The sequence below is a fragment of the Bos mutus genome, chromosome 18 (assembly GCF_027580195.1).
Source record: "Bos mutus isolate GX-2022 chromosome 18, NWIPB_WYAK_1.1, whole genome shotgun sequence".
Taxonomy (NCBI): domain Eukaryota; kingdom Metazoa; phylum Chordata; class Mammalia; order Artiodactyla; family Bovidae; genus Bos; species Bos mutus.
Window position 1 is genome coordinate 17,950,079 of NC_091634.1, and position 12,597 is coordinate 17,962,675.

A 12,597-nucleotide genomic window follows, 5' to 3' on the forward strand; every position below is an offset into this window, starting at 1 on the left:
CACAAAAGTGGCCAGATTCCCCCCCACCCCTGCCCGCAACTATAGCTTAAAATAGAAAAAAGATTTACTAATAATTTATCATTAGCAATGAACTCTATACTGAGTCACATCTGTGGGTCACAGGCCAAAGGACCAGTGTTATGGTATCTCGTAGGTTGCCAAAATAATTTCTAACACTCTGAATCCTCTTGAAATATAATGGAATAAGTCAAGGTATCACAACAAAATTCCAGGCATATCAGGAAGAACAGGTTAATTGACACCTAGTTTTATTGTCTTAAAAAAGGGGGGATACTTATTTGAAAATACAGCTAATACATTCTTATCTATGATTATTTACATTTGTATACTGAAAATATCTATTATTTGGATAAATCCTGTGATATGCCATTTGCTACAAAATAAACTTCTTACAACAAGCATGAGTAATTTATCCTTTTTAGATAATGAATGTATCAAATCTTCATTTATGTTCCAAACATTAAAAAAAAAAAATCAAACCAACAATCTTAAGCCTGAAAAGCTATGAAAAAAAGACCCACCCACAGTTCTGCTCCTCAGCACATCAACTTCTGCAAGGACACAGTATGTTTGCTGACTTTAAAATGTTTATTCTTTAAAAAATTAGTTGCTTTTTATACAGCTATACAAAGTTCTTAATGTTTCTTTGGCAATGGAATATAATGGAATTTTACAACTATATAAAAAGTTACCTTTGCCTAAGAAACAGTATTTACTGTGTGTACATAGTTGACTGACAAAATTCTCTACCATCCAGCACCCTAATTAATTGACGAAATAAGCTACCTCAAAAGGGATATTACAGGATCTCCAAAAAAGAAAGAAAGAAAAAAAAGAAAAAAGCAAAGAAAAGATACAGACAGACAGACACACACACACACACACACACACACACACACACACACACACACACCCTTCTGTGGCTCAAAACACAGTATCACGGCCCTATCTGCAGGTAACTTGCAGGAATCGCCAAATACAATTTAGTGATAAAGAAGATCCTTTCAGTGATGAAAAAATACCTGTAAGTTTCACTGGAGTACTGCTTTAGTTTAACTATACATAAGAAATTACTTAACCTTCTGCTATTCCAAATATAATTAATGCTCATTTTTTAAGATGAGCCTTCCCCCCACCCCCAAAAGTAACTGCATTGTATCTCTGAAATTAAGCAGAAAAACAAACAAACAAAAACCCAGTGCTGGTGACAAATATACAGCAAATTCACGTCTTCATTCTTCTCAAAGACTGAAACCAATTCTCAGGACCACGAAGAACTAGAAATCCATCTATTTCCAAAGACTTGTTTGTAGACTATGCAGCAACTTTGTTGTCCTTCTAAAAAGGAAAAAAAAAAAAAATTAGCTCATGTTTCAAACTACTGGGGTTTATTAATAAGTATTTCTCTCTAATTTGCTTAAGTATATTTTTCATTACCTTTAAATTCACCCTCCTAACTTTCACATATAAATTTGTTTCACTGATTTCCAGGAAACACTTTTGACACCTTACACACTCCGCAGTAGCTCATTACTGCTAACTGTATTTTCCAGTTAATAGAGGTTAAAGCAGTGGTGCTGTCCGAGCAAGAAGGCTCCCCGGTTAAAACAGAGGTATGCCCTACTACCTTTGGTGCTGTCCTAATAATTTCAAAAAATAATTAAGCCTTGAACATAGTAGTCAAACTCATCAAATACAACTGACAACATATACTGGAAGAAGATTAATAAAATCCCTAAGTCTCTGATATCTTTACTAAGCAATAAAATATCAGGTGGCAAAATAACATTTCTCTTCGAAGTTTCATGCCGGGAGAAAGCCAATGATTTGAAAAATACATTTTAAAAGGACAACTTTTATGAAAATATGAAATAAATATGACATGTTAAATATGATTAAATAAATCTTAAATATTATTATTTTAAATATGAAATCAAGTTCTGAAAACCAGAGCAGTGTTTGTGAATTTGTTTTTTTTTTTAAAAACTAACCAGGGAGAAGAAAGCAATAAAATTCTCAAGGAGCCTCTAGTTTTCCAGTGAGATTAATTCTAAACCAAAGGCCTGTACACAGAGCCAAGGGAAGGGCTTCTCTTTTCCTCAGGAATAGCTGCTAGCACGTGCCTGATTTTTACTGCCGATTCTTACCCTGTTAGAAACACACACTTTATGAAAAACTTTATCTGCATATACAAAAACCATTTGTACAATGTTATTAAGTTAGAATACAAACAGCATGGGATTAGTTGATGCAGAAAGCAAGCTGCTGAAGACGGTCCTGTTGTCCCCACCAAGGCCATATTTCACATGCCCCTATTTTTAATTTTTTTTTTACCTTTCAGAAAGCTGTATGATCAATCCAGACCTTTTAGGGTTGAAATGCTGTGGTTTTCTGAAAGGTGAAAAAAAAAAAAGAAAGCAAGAAAGAGAAGAAAAGAGGGAGGGAGGACGCAGAAGGAGGGGGAGACAGAGAGGTAGCAGGAAGGAAAGGAGAAAATAAAAGGGGCAAGGGAGAGAGAAAGTACTATGCTGAGTCATTTCAGATACTTGCCTCTGGACCCTCTGTGAAGAACATAAGACTCAAGTGGAAGGCAACCTATCTCACCCACCATGGTGGCTCAACCTCCCTAGCAGCAGCATATAAAATAATAGTGGGCTACTCTCTTATTATGCCCAGCCTCATCTTCCACTCCCAAAAAATAAAGAAAAGAAAAAGCACTACAGGACCAAACTCACCATAAGTTTATGTTTCTAACACTATCCTTAAGGAAAACTCAGAAGTCAAGGAGTGAATTTTGGCTTGATTAGCTTGTATCTAGATCAAGGAAGTTAACTCCTCTGGGTTCCTGGCTTCCTAACTATTTACTGGGAGGAGGGTGGGAGAGAGGTTCTAGTTTGACTGGTATTTCTGAGGAATCCTTAAAAAACAAAAAACCTATGATTCCATCTTTACCCACGTTTGCATTAAACAACCAGACCTACTTATATTGTTTATGTCAGTGAAGCATAAAGAAAAAAGCTAACCCATTACATGAAGGCTGCTGCAAATGTCATTGCACTTCATCTCTGAGAAATACTAGACGTTTCAGAACATGTTTAATCCTTTGAAGATAAATCTCCTTTATGTAATACTGGTCTCTCACTATTTCCACTTTTAAAGGTGCCAGACGGTATGATTTGGAACGAATACGCTGCTGAGAAGGTCTAGGATCTAGTGGTAGACAGAAGAAGGATCATTTAACTTTGGAATAAACAATCAATGGGTACCCACACTGATGGACCTTCAGCCTCACTGAAGGCTGATGTAACTTATTCCTAATCAAGGAATCACGCTAATCAGGCTAAGTACTTACTTCAAGCTCACTATGGCTCCACGCTGGCAAAGGCGTTCTGGTGGAAAGAAAAGTAAAATACATATTCACTAATGCCAAGAGGTCCCATCTAGTTGGTGATGCAGAACAAAATAAAACACCTGAAACAGGGAATACGGGTATATGTAAAATGTGTGGTGACGGAAGCAGATGCCATGGGAGGTCAGAAAAGAAAGAAATCAGAGGTGGAAGGAAGAGAAGCTTTTAAGGACACAGCAAACCTTGGGCAAGACCGAAAGGAAACCCCTGACTTTTAGCTCTGTCTGTCTTTCCACGGGAATCTAATATCAAGGCTCCAAGTGTTTTGTTACCACCAATGTCTAGCACAGAGCTTGGCATATCCTAGAAATTCAATATATTTGGTCAATGAATGAAGTTTAGTTGTAATCAAGCAACCGTTTAAGAGATGATCAAGAGTTAACCTATTTGAATTAGACAGTTTAAAGGGTAATAAGAAATGGGGCTGGATATAGCAAGTGGGACTCTCGTAGGGTAAAAACAGCAAGCAGTGCAATGTCATGTTAGAACCTTCTAATCATCAGCCTAAGGTCCACTCAGGTTTCACTCCTTGAAACACCCAAGCAGAGGTTGAACTATCCGTCAGGGATATCCCAGTATGGATAAAGACAAATGCAGGACTTCCCTGGTGGTCCAGTGGTTAAGAATATGTCTGCCAATGCAGAGGACAAGGGTCCAGTCCCTGTCTGGGAAGACCCCACATGCTGTGGGACAGCTAAGCCTGTGAGCTGCAACTACTGAAGTCCGTGTGCTCTATAGTCTGGGTTCTGCAACAAGAGAAACCACGGCAATGAGAAACCTGCACATCACAGCACCACAACTAGGGAGCAGCCCCTGCTTGCCACAACTGGAGAAGGCCCATGTGCAGCAACCAAGACCCAGCAGAGCCAAAAAAAAAAAGACTGATGCAGACACCCCCTAAATGCATTCTAATTCTGCAATATATATGACAGAAGTTTTAACTAAAAGCTCAAGAGAGCTGAACAGTGAGACTCGACCTTAAAAAGAAGGCTGGCATTAGTAAACGGATATACCATGCACACAGTGTGTTGTTACTGTTCAGATAAAGGGAAGTAATGGTCCAGTCTTAAAGATAACATGACAGCTATTTTTTTTTCAAATATATGAAAAATCATCATGAAGAAGAGTATATATTCTGTGTGAAGAGTTAAACTAATAGGTTGACGATAGAGGGAAAAAGATTTTCATTCAAATTCCATGTGTCTGTGAAATTCTAATAATTAAGAGCACCCTTGTGGTGGAATGGATGCTCTTAGAAACAGTAGTAAGTTCCCAGTCCCTACAGGGGTACCAACAGAAGAGGCGTTTGGGTTGGCCAGGAGGTCACATCTTTCAGATGTTTCCCAACTCTTGAGACTTCAATGGTCTTTAAAAAGTGTATCTGAAATAAATCTGTTCAACTCTCTACCCACAAATGTCAAAACCGAGGGCCTGATAGGTTTAACAACTTAAATCGATGCCATACTGGCAAAGATTACAAAAATTCTCATCAGGATCACGGTCTGATTTAAATGTATTTTTTCTCAAACCATGGACCTCCCTGGTGGCTCAGACGGTAAAGCACCTTGCTTACAATGCGAGATACCTGGGTTCGATCCCTGGGTCGGGAAGATCCTCTGGAGAAGGAAATGGCAACCCACTCCAGTACTCTTGCCTGGAAAATCCCTTGGACAGAGGAACATGGTGGGCTACAGTCCACTGGGTCGCAGAGTTGGACACAACTGAGCGACTTCACTTTCACTTTTCTCAAACCAAGCTGACTCAATGTGGTCTTCAACAAGGAGCTGCCATAGGTTCTTCAACAGGTAGCTGATACGCTTCAAGTGAGGTAAAGACAGACTGAAGGTCTGAAGAGCCATCAGTGGGTTACTATGGTAATTGGCAGAAATATCTCAAAGGAATGAATGCGATGACGTGGACATGGATACTCCACCACCAGGGTGACCAAAAGAACACCAAACTGATATGATGGGAAAGTGAGAAGATGATGAGGTCATTCTGAGGAAGGTTAAGTTTAAGCTGATCACAGGACACAATGCAAGTAAATAGAGAAATATGTAGGTCAAGGTCCAAGTTGAAAAACTGATTAGAAGCTATGAATAGATCAGCTCAGAGAAGGGAGGGGGAAATCTCTGCAGGAGAGGAGAGAGGGAGGAAGACAGAGAGATCAAGCCTACACAAGAGTACAAACGTGAGCTCGATAGAGCAAACTGAACACTGCAGGCAGAAGGAATGGGTAAAAAGGTGAGACAGGAATAAGCTTGGCATTAAACAAGAACAAGGTCTGTATATCTGTGGTGGAATGGATGACAGAAACAGCTTGCAGTCCCACCAGCAACAAGATATAGAGTAAGTACTAGACTTGTGACCTGGAGAAGCAAGCAGATCATGAAGTACCTTATAGGCTGTGGTGAGGAACATACTTAATTTTTATAATGAGAAAAATATCAAAAGTATTTATGGGAAAAAAAATACCCAAGAAGATTCCAGGTTGGGTGGTAGTTATCAGTGTCAAATATTGCAGAGTTATGAAGGGCAAATATTTGTGAAAAAGCTATTGAATTCGGTAAACAAAAGCTCACTGGCAACCTCAAGAGGAGTAATAGTGGCAAGTAAGAAGCATTCCATGATTCCTAAGACAGTCTCCAAGTTGGAATGGCTATTTTGGAAGTCAAAAGTCCTGCAGATACATCAGGCTGCGTCTACCATGGCTGGATGTCCTGACCTAATGATCTGAGGCTAATTTTCAGCAGTCTTGGCTGTGATGATACAGTATCAAAGGCATTAAAAATAACAGAACAGATCCAAAAGCCACAATTAATGATCCTTCAAGAGGGAGCTCAACAATGACCAGTTTTAAATATAGAAGAGTGAAATTCCTGATAGTGGGTCTTTAAGTTTCTAGCTGCTTTCTGTAATTCCTAATAGACTTCTTTATGATGGGATTTTCATCCTTTCTTTCATTATATACTTTCCTCTCCACTATCCCTAAAGTCAATAACTAGGATAGTAACATTGACTTAAAGACTCCTTTAAATACATTATACATATATTTTTTTATACAAGGTCCTACTGTATAGCACAGAAAACTACATTCAATATCCTATAATAAACCATAATGGAAAAGAATATGAAAAAGACTGTGTATATGTGTGTGTGTGTGTATGTAACTGAATGACTTTGCTATACACCAGAAACTAACATTGTAAATTAGAAATTGCAAGCAGCAGTTTCCATATACCAATATGATATTTTTAAGACCATGGTAAAATAAAAAACCAGGGAAAATGTAGTTGAGTTTTCCACAAAACTAATTAAGATCATGGACTGAGGAACAAATGTACTAGGTTCAAGATCCAGCATCATCACTTATTAGCTAACCTTGGGCAAGTTATTTAATATCTCTTTACCCATTTCCTCATTTGTACACACAAAATACTACGTTAGCTATATTAAATGCACAGGTTTGCCTTCCATTCTGGAATATGTTCTTCCTAGATTCTTTTGGTATTAAAGCATACTTTGTAACATGAAATAAAAGTGATATAATATGGTCTTTTTTTGTATTGTGTAATATCTTTTAGCGATCCCCTGTGCCTTCAACAACAAAACTTTTTAAGAAAAAGAAATTAAGTCAGTCTCTAATAGTTTTTTGGAAGAAATTTTACCAGTCCATGAAATCTGAAACAATGGTTCTGTAACAGAAGATAAAAATATATTTCTCTCACTTCCTCCAATTGAAAAGAAAATAGTTTAAAAAATTAGATCCATTAGCCAAGAAGTTACTTCTCCTTAAAATTATATAAATATCATAATCAAGTATATCCTCCACTGAAAAGTCAAATGGAAGTTACACAGATGTCCTAGAAATACTCACTCCCAATAGATAAAAATTTAAAACATTTTGAGTTTCATCCAACTGCAAGCCAACCCCAAAGCATGTAATAACACTTACCCTATACTCAAAATCTGCAAACTCCCTGCCCCCACGACCTCCTCTGAATCCACCACGAAATCCTCGAGGAGTGGTGAAGGCACCGCCTCGGCCACTGCCACGCCCTCGGCCACCACGGAAACCAAGACCCCCTCTGCCTCTGTACCCTCCACGGCCACGGTTTGGACGAAGCGGGATTCCAAATGTTTCTGCATTTAATCTTCTCTCTTCAGCCCAGGTTGGTCTCCGTTCTCTATTAGGAGGACAAATAATCTTTAGTATATCAAGTTGTTTTTTTTTTGTAGTGTATCAACTTTTAAAGAACATTTGCCAGCAAGACTATGTAGCACTTAATTTCCAAATTGAGGCTAAATAATTTCTAAGCATCAAAAAAATCATAAAAAACAACAAAAAACCCCAAAAAAGTACCTAATCTAAGTCATCACAAGCTGTCCATGGCAATATGTTCCTATTATATTCTGTTACACTTCATGTGAAAGTATGACTGGTATTGTTTATTGCAAATGCAGCTGATGATACAAAGAAACTGAATAGCCTCAATAAATGGACTGGCAGTTGACTCTACCCTCCAATCAGCCTCAAAGGAAGAAAGGGAAAGGAAACCCTGCCTCAGGATGGGAGGAGATAAAGGGTTGATTCCCAAGATCCTACTAGGCTACTGGTCCAACCTCTGGACCTGATGCCTAAAGTTTCTGAATCACTGCTGCTGGCCTACAGCCCAATCAGATTCAGCACCATCGCCATCCATGTTTAAACTGAAGCAGACAACCACCACTGGGTGGCACCAAAATGCAGCAGAAGGACGGCCTGAGCCAGGCAGCAGAAACTCTGCAACTTTTGTTATGCTGAGTCCTCTAATCAACCAGTTTTCTGGATTCATATTTACTGCAATAGAGCAGAGTTTTACTACATCAGCAAACTTCAACTGAACTACACTGTAGAGGGGTAGAGTAAAAGGTGTTTAGATGTTAGATGAATGCTTCTATTTTAATTACTAATTTTCGAATGTGAACGCATCCCCAAACAAAAATATATGATTATTTCTTCTTTTCCAAAAGTAGTATCATTTAAAATTTTAGTATAAGTTATTTTCTTTTATCAAAACATTAAAAAATTGTAGTCATTAGATTTTTTGGGGGGGTTGCACCACACAGCAAGTGGGATCTTAGTTCTCCAACCAGGGATCAAATCTGTGCCCACTGGGAAGCATGGATCCTTAACCACTGGACCATCAGGGAAGTCCTTAGGGACTTTTAAATATTCATGACACTTTGTGAATTTATCAGGAATCACTTCACACTTCAACCTCCTAATTGCGTAAGAGCAGCTTAAAAGACTGTACCTATTATCATCACAAGAAATATTATCAAAGAAGGATTTAGTTTTGTCATAATAGCAATTAGGTCCAAGTGGATCTTCTTCATCTGCATTTCCTTCACTGTTTTGAGTATCAACTCCTGAGTCTCCTTTATCTTCACCATTGACAGGCTTCTCCTGTTTCTCAAGTTTATCTTCTAATGGAAAAAAAAAAGTACATACCATATTAGTCAAGATTTGGCCTAAATATCCATAATTCACATGGTCAGAAAAGAGTACTCTCTGAGGAGAAAAATAAAAACTCACCTTTCAGTTTAAGTTTATTATGAAACTCTCTGTCAATTTCCTCCTTGTTAAATTGTGCATTTGCACTTTCAAAGTCAAAATCTTTCTCAAATTTCATTGGACCATCTCGTCGAATACCAAATCTTCCTCTGCCACCTCGATGACCCCCACGCCCTCTCCTTGGAGCTGAAGGAGCACCTGTAACTATATTAATAAAGAATAAGCTGGTTTAAAGCAGAAGCTATTATTATGGTCGTTACGGTCAACAACAGAAATGCTTATGTCTCTATATACCTGACTATATTTGTATTTTTTTACTATAAAAAAGAGATGAAGTTTCACAAATATTTAATACATAGTAGACTGAGAAGAAAGTGAAAGAAAGTGAAAGTCACTCAGTCACAGCCAACTCTGTGGACTATACCATCATGGAATTCTCCAGGCCAGAATAATGGAGTGGGTAGTTGTTCCCTTCTCCAGGGGATCTTCCCAACCCAAGGATGGAACACAGGTCTCCCACACTGCAGGCAAATTCTTTACCAGCTGAGCTACCTGGGAAGCCCAAGAATGCTGGACTGGGAAGCCTATCCCTTCTCCAGTGGATTTTCCCGACCCAGGAATTGAACTGGGGTCTCCTTCACTGCTGGAGGATTCTTTACCAGCTGAGCTACCAGGGAAGCCTCCCTAGACTGAGAAGAGTGCACATAAAATTTATAAATATGAAATTTATAAATGTCCTTAATGAAATTTATTCCTATGGGGTCTGTACTCAAACATGCTGCAGATACAGTATGGTAGTAGTGGTTTAGTTGCTAAGTCGTGTCCGGCTCTTGCGACCCCATAAACTATAGTCCGCTAGGCTCCTCTGTCCATGGGGTTCTCCAGGCAAGAATACTGGAGTGGGTTGCCATTTACTTCTTGAGGGGATCTTCCCGACCCAGTGATTAAACCTGGGTCTCCCACATTACAGGTAGATTCTCCACCAATTAAGTTAGGGCTGATACAGTATACAATCAAACAATTTGGGAGATTTCTGCACTACATTACTTTGTTCTGCTTATATCCCTAATACCTATTAAGTGTCAAATGTATACTGGGTTCTCAAAACTTATGAAGCCTTTTATGGAAAGGATAATAGAAACCAAGATTTACAGGGAGAAAAATAAATGAGCACATTAGCACAAACTGCAAGAGAACTCAAAAGACAAGAAGCACCAGATCTCAATCCCTCCAGCCACTTCCTGCTTCACCTTCACTGTCTCTCTCTAAATAGATCCATATTAGTCAAGTCTTCCTGTATCTATCCTTTCTCTACAATTCAATACAATAACAAGATTTATGAGGCATGGTAAAGCAATACCAAAGTAGCATAAATTACAGTGAAAACTTGAGAATCCAAATAAGAGGAACAGTTAAAAAAAATTATAAGAGAAACATGGAATAGTATTTGATGAGTTAACCGAAAAATATGGGCTCCCCTAGTGGCTTAGAAGGTAAAGACTCTGCCTGCAGTGTAGAAAACCTGGGTTTGATCCCTGGGTTGGGAAGATCCCCTGGAGAAGGGAACGACTACCCATTTCAGTATTCTTGCCTGGAAAATACCAAGGACAGAGGAGTCTGGTGGGCTATAGTCCACGGGGTCACATAGAGTTGGACATGGCTGAGTGACTTTCACTTTTTTCACTTTCAACAGAAAAATACAGAGCACAAAGCAGGATGAATTCAATGATTATAATTATGTGAAATGTTTAACACATAATGACTACACAGTAATAGACATCTCTGTGCTCAGTTCAGTTCAGTCGCTCAGTTGTGTCCGACTCTTTGCGACCCCATGAATCGCAGCACACCAGGTCTCCCTGTCCATCACCAACTCCCGGAGTTCACTCAGACTCACGTCCATCGAATCAGTGATGCCATCCAGCCATCTCATCCTCTGTCGTCCCCTTCTCCTCCTGCCCCCAATCCCTCCCAGCATCAGAGTCTTTTCCAATGAGTCAACTCTTCCCATGAGGTGGCCAAAGTACTGGAGTTTCAGCTTTAGCATCATTCCTTCCGAAGAAATCCCAGGGCTGATCTCCTTCAGAATGGACTGGTTGGATCTCCTTGCAGTCCAAGGGACTCTCAAGAGTCTTCTCCAACATCACAGTTCAAAAGCATCAATTCTTCGGCACTCAGCTTTCTTCGCAGTCCAACTCTCACATCCATACATGACCACAGGAAAAACCATAGCCTTGACTAGACGGACCTTTGTTGGCAAAGTAATGTCTCTGCTTTTCAATATGCTATCTAGGTTGGTCATAACTTTTCTTCCAAGGAGTAAGCATCTTTTAATTTCATGGCTGCAGTCACCATCTGTGCTCACTAGTCTCTAAATAAAACTTTGCAATTGTCCAAGTTTGAGAAAACAAACCACAAAAACCCGTAGCAGTATAGCCAGACACTTAAATCTGGACAGGCAGGATGTTTAAATATTCAGCTTTACTACTGAAAATGTCTTGGCTACGAGCCAGCAAGTACAGCATGATATGTTTTAAATTTTGAAAGGTAGCTAAAGATACTTATATTTATTGTTTGACATGATTTATTTATTTGCTTGCTTATTTGGCTGTGCTACATGGCTTGTGGGACCAGTTCCCTGAACAGGGATTGAACTTGGGTCTCTGGCAGTCAGAGTGCAGAGTCCTAACCATTGGACTGCCATTCCCTATTTATTTTAGTAACTGAAGTATACTTGATTCACAATGTTGTATTAGTTTCTGGTATATAGCAAAGTGATTCAGATAGACACACACATTCCTTTTATATTAAAATATGAAATCTTCATGAATTTGCATGTTATCCTTGTGCAGAAGCCATGCTAATTGTTCCAATATTAGTGTATGTGTTGCCAAAGTGAACACTACTTTACATGATTTTTGAATGATGGAAGCATAGCAATTATTTTATCTTGAGAAGAGAGGAGTTCTTTCATTTTTGCAAATTAAAAAAAAAAAAGTGAAACAGTAAAACCAAACCCCAACCTCTGTTAATTCTATGGCACACAGCATAAATAAAAACACATATGAAAATGTACAGAAGAAATACAGTGTTTTCTAGCTTGCTAAACTTAAAGATCATCTCCCAATTATTATGTAATTAAGTTGATCACACACTGCCTTTCTTTTTTAACTTGGAAGAGTTTTAAATCATAATTTATTCTCTGCTAATGAATATGAAAATAAAAAAATAGATGGATTTGGGGTATGTTACAGATTACCAAAAAGATCAAGTTTACAAGTATTAAGTCGATAATTATGAAAGAAAGTTAAACTTCTTGAATAATTCAAAAAAAAAAAAGGAGGACTTAATTTTAATGAGAAAACTCAAATTTTTAAGGTATAGATAATTTCATTATTTTTTAAAAATTTATTTTATTGAAGTATAGTTGATTTACAATGCTATGTTCATTTCTGCTAGTGATTCATATACATATATATATTATAGTCTTTTTCATATTCTTTTCCATTATGGTTTATCACAGGATATTGAACATAGTTTCCAATGATTCCATTCTTTTTTCTTTTCTTTTTGGCTGCGCCATGTGGCTTGTAGGATTTTAGTCCCCAGA

At 38.3% G+C, this 12,597-nt stretch overlaps 1 protein-coding gene and 1 pseudogene across 7 annotated transcripts in view; both read right to left on the reverse strand.

Moving 5' to 3' along the window:
• Positions 1 to 252: 252 nt before the first annotated feature.
• The window catches only part of LSM14A (LSM14A mRNA processing body assembly factor), a 53,874-nt gene continuing 41,529 nt past the window's right edge, over positions 253 to 12,597 (reverse strand). For 2 of the 7 annotated variants that reach the window (XM_070387985.1, XM_070387982.1), the window contains 5 exons: positions 9,009 to 9,191; positions 8,728 to 8,899; positions 7,386 to 7,617; positions 2,356 to 2,412; positions 253 to 1,359 (listed from right to left, as the gene is read on the reverse strand). In XM_070387985.1, coding sequence (XP_070244086.1) covers positions 2,389 to 2,412; positions 7,386 to 7,617; positions 8,728 to 8,899; positions 9,009 to 9,191 — 611 coding nt within the window. In that variant the 3' untranslated portion in view covers positions 253 to 1,359; positions 2,356 to 2,388. Of the gene's footprint in view, positions 1,360 to 2,355; positions 2,413 to 3,373; positions 3,411 to 7,385; positions 7,618 to 8,727; positions 8,900 to 9,008; positions 9,192 to 12,597 lie in introns of all 7 variants that reach the window. The other 5 variants (XM_070387983.1, XM_070387981.1, XM_070387984.1 and 2 more) reach the window with 3 other exon arrangements.
• LOC138991917 (U6 spliceosomal RNA) lies at positions 11,795 to 11,890 on the reverse strand (annotated as a pseudogene).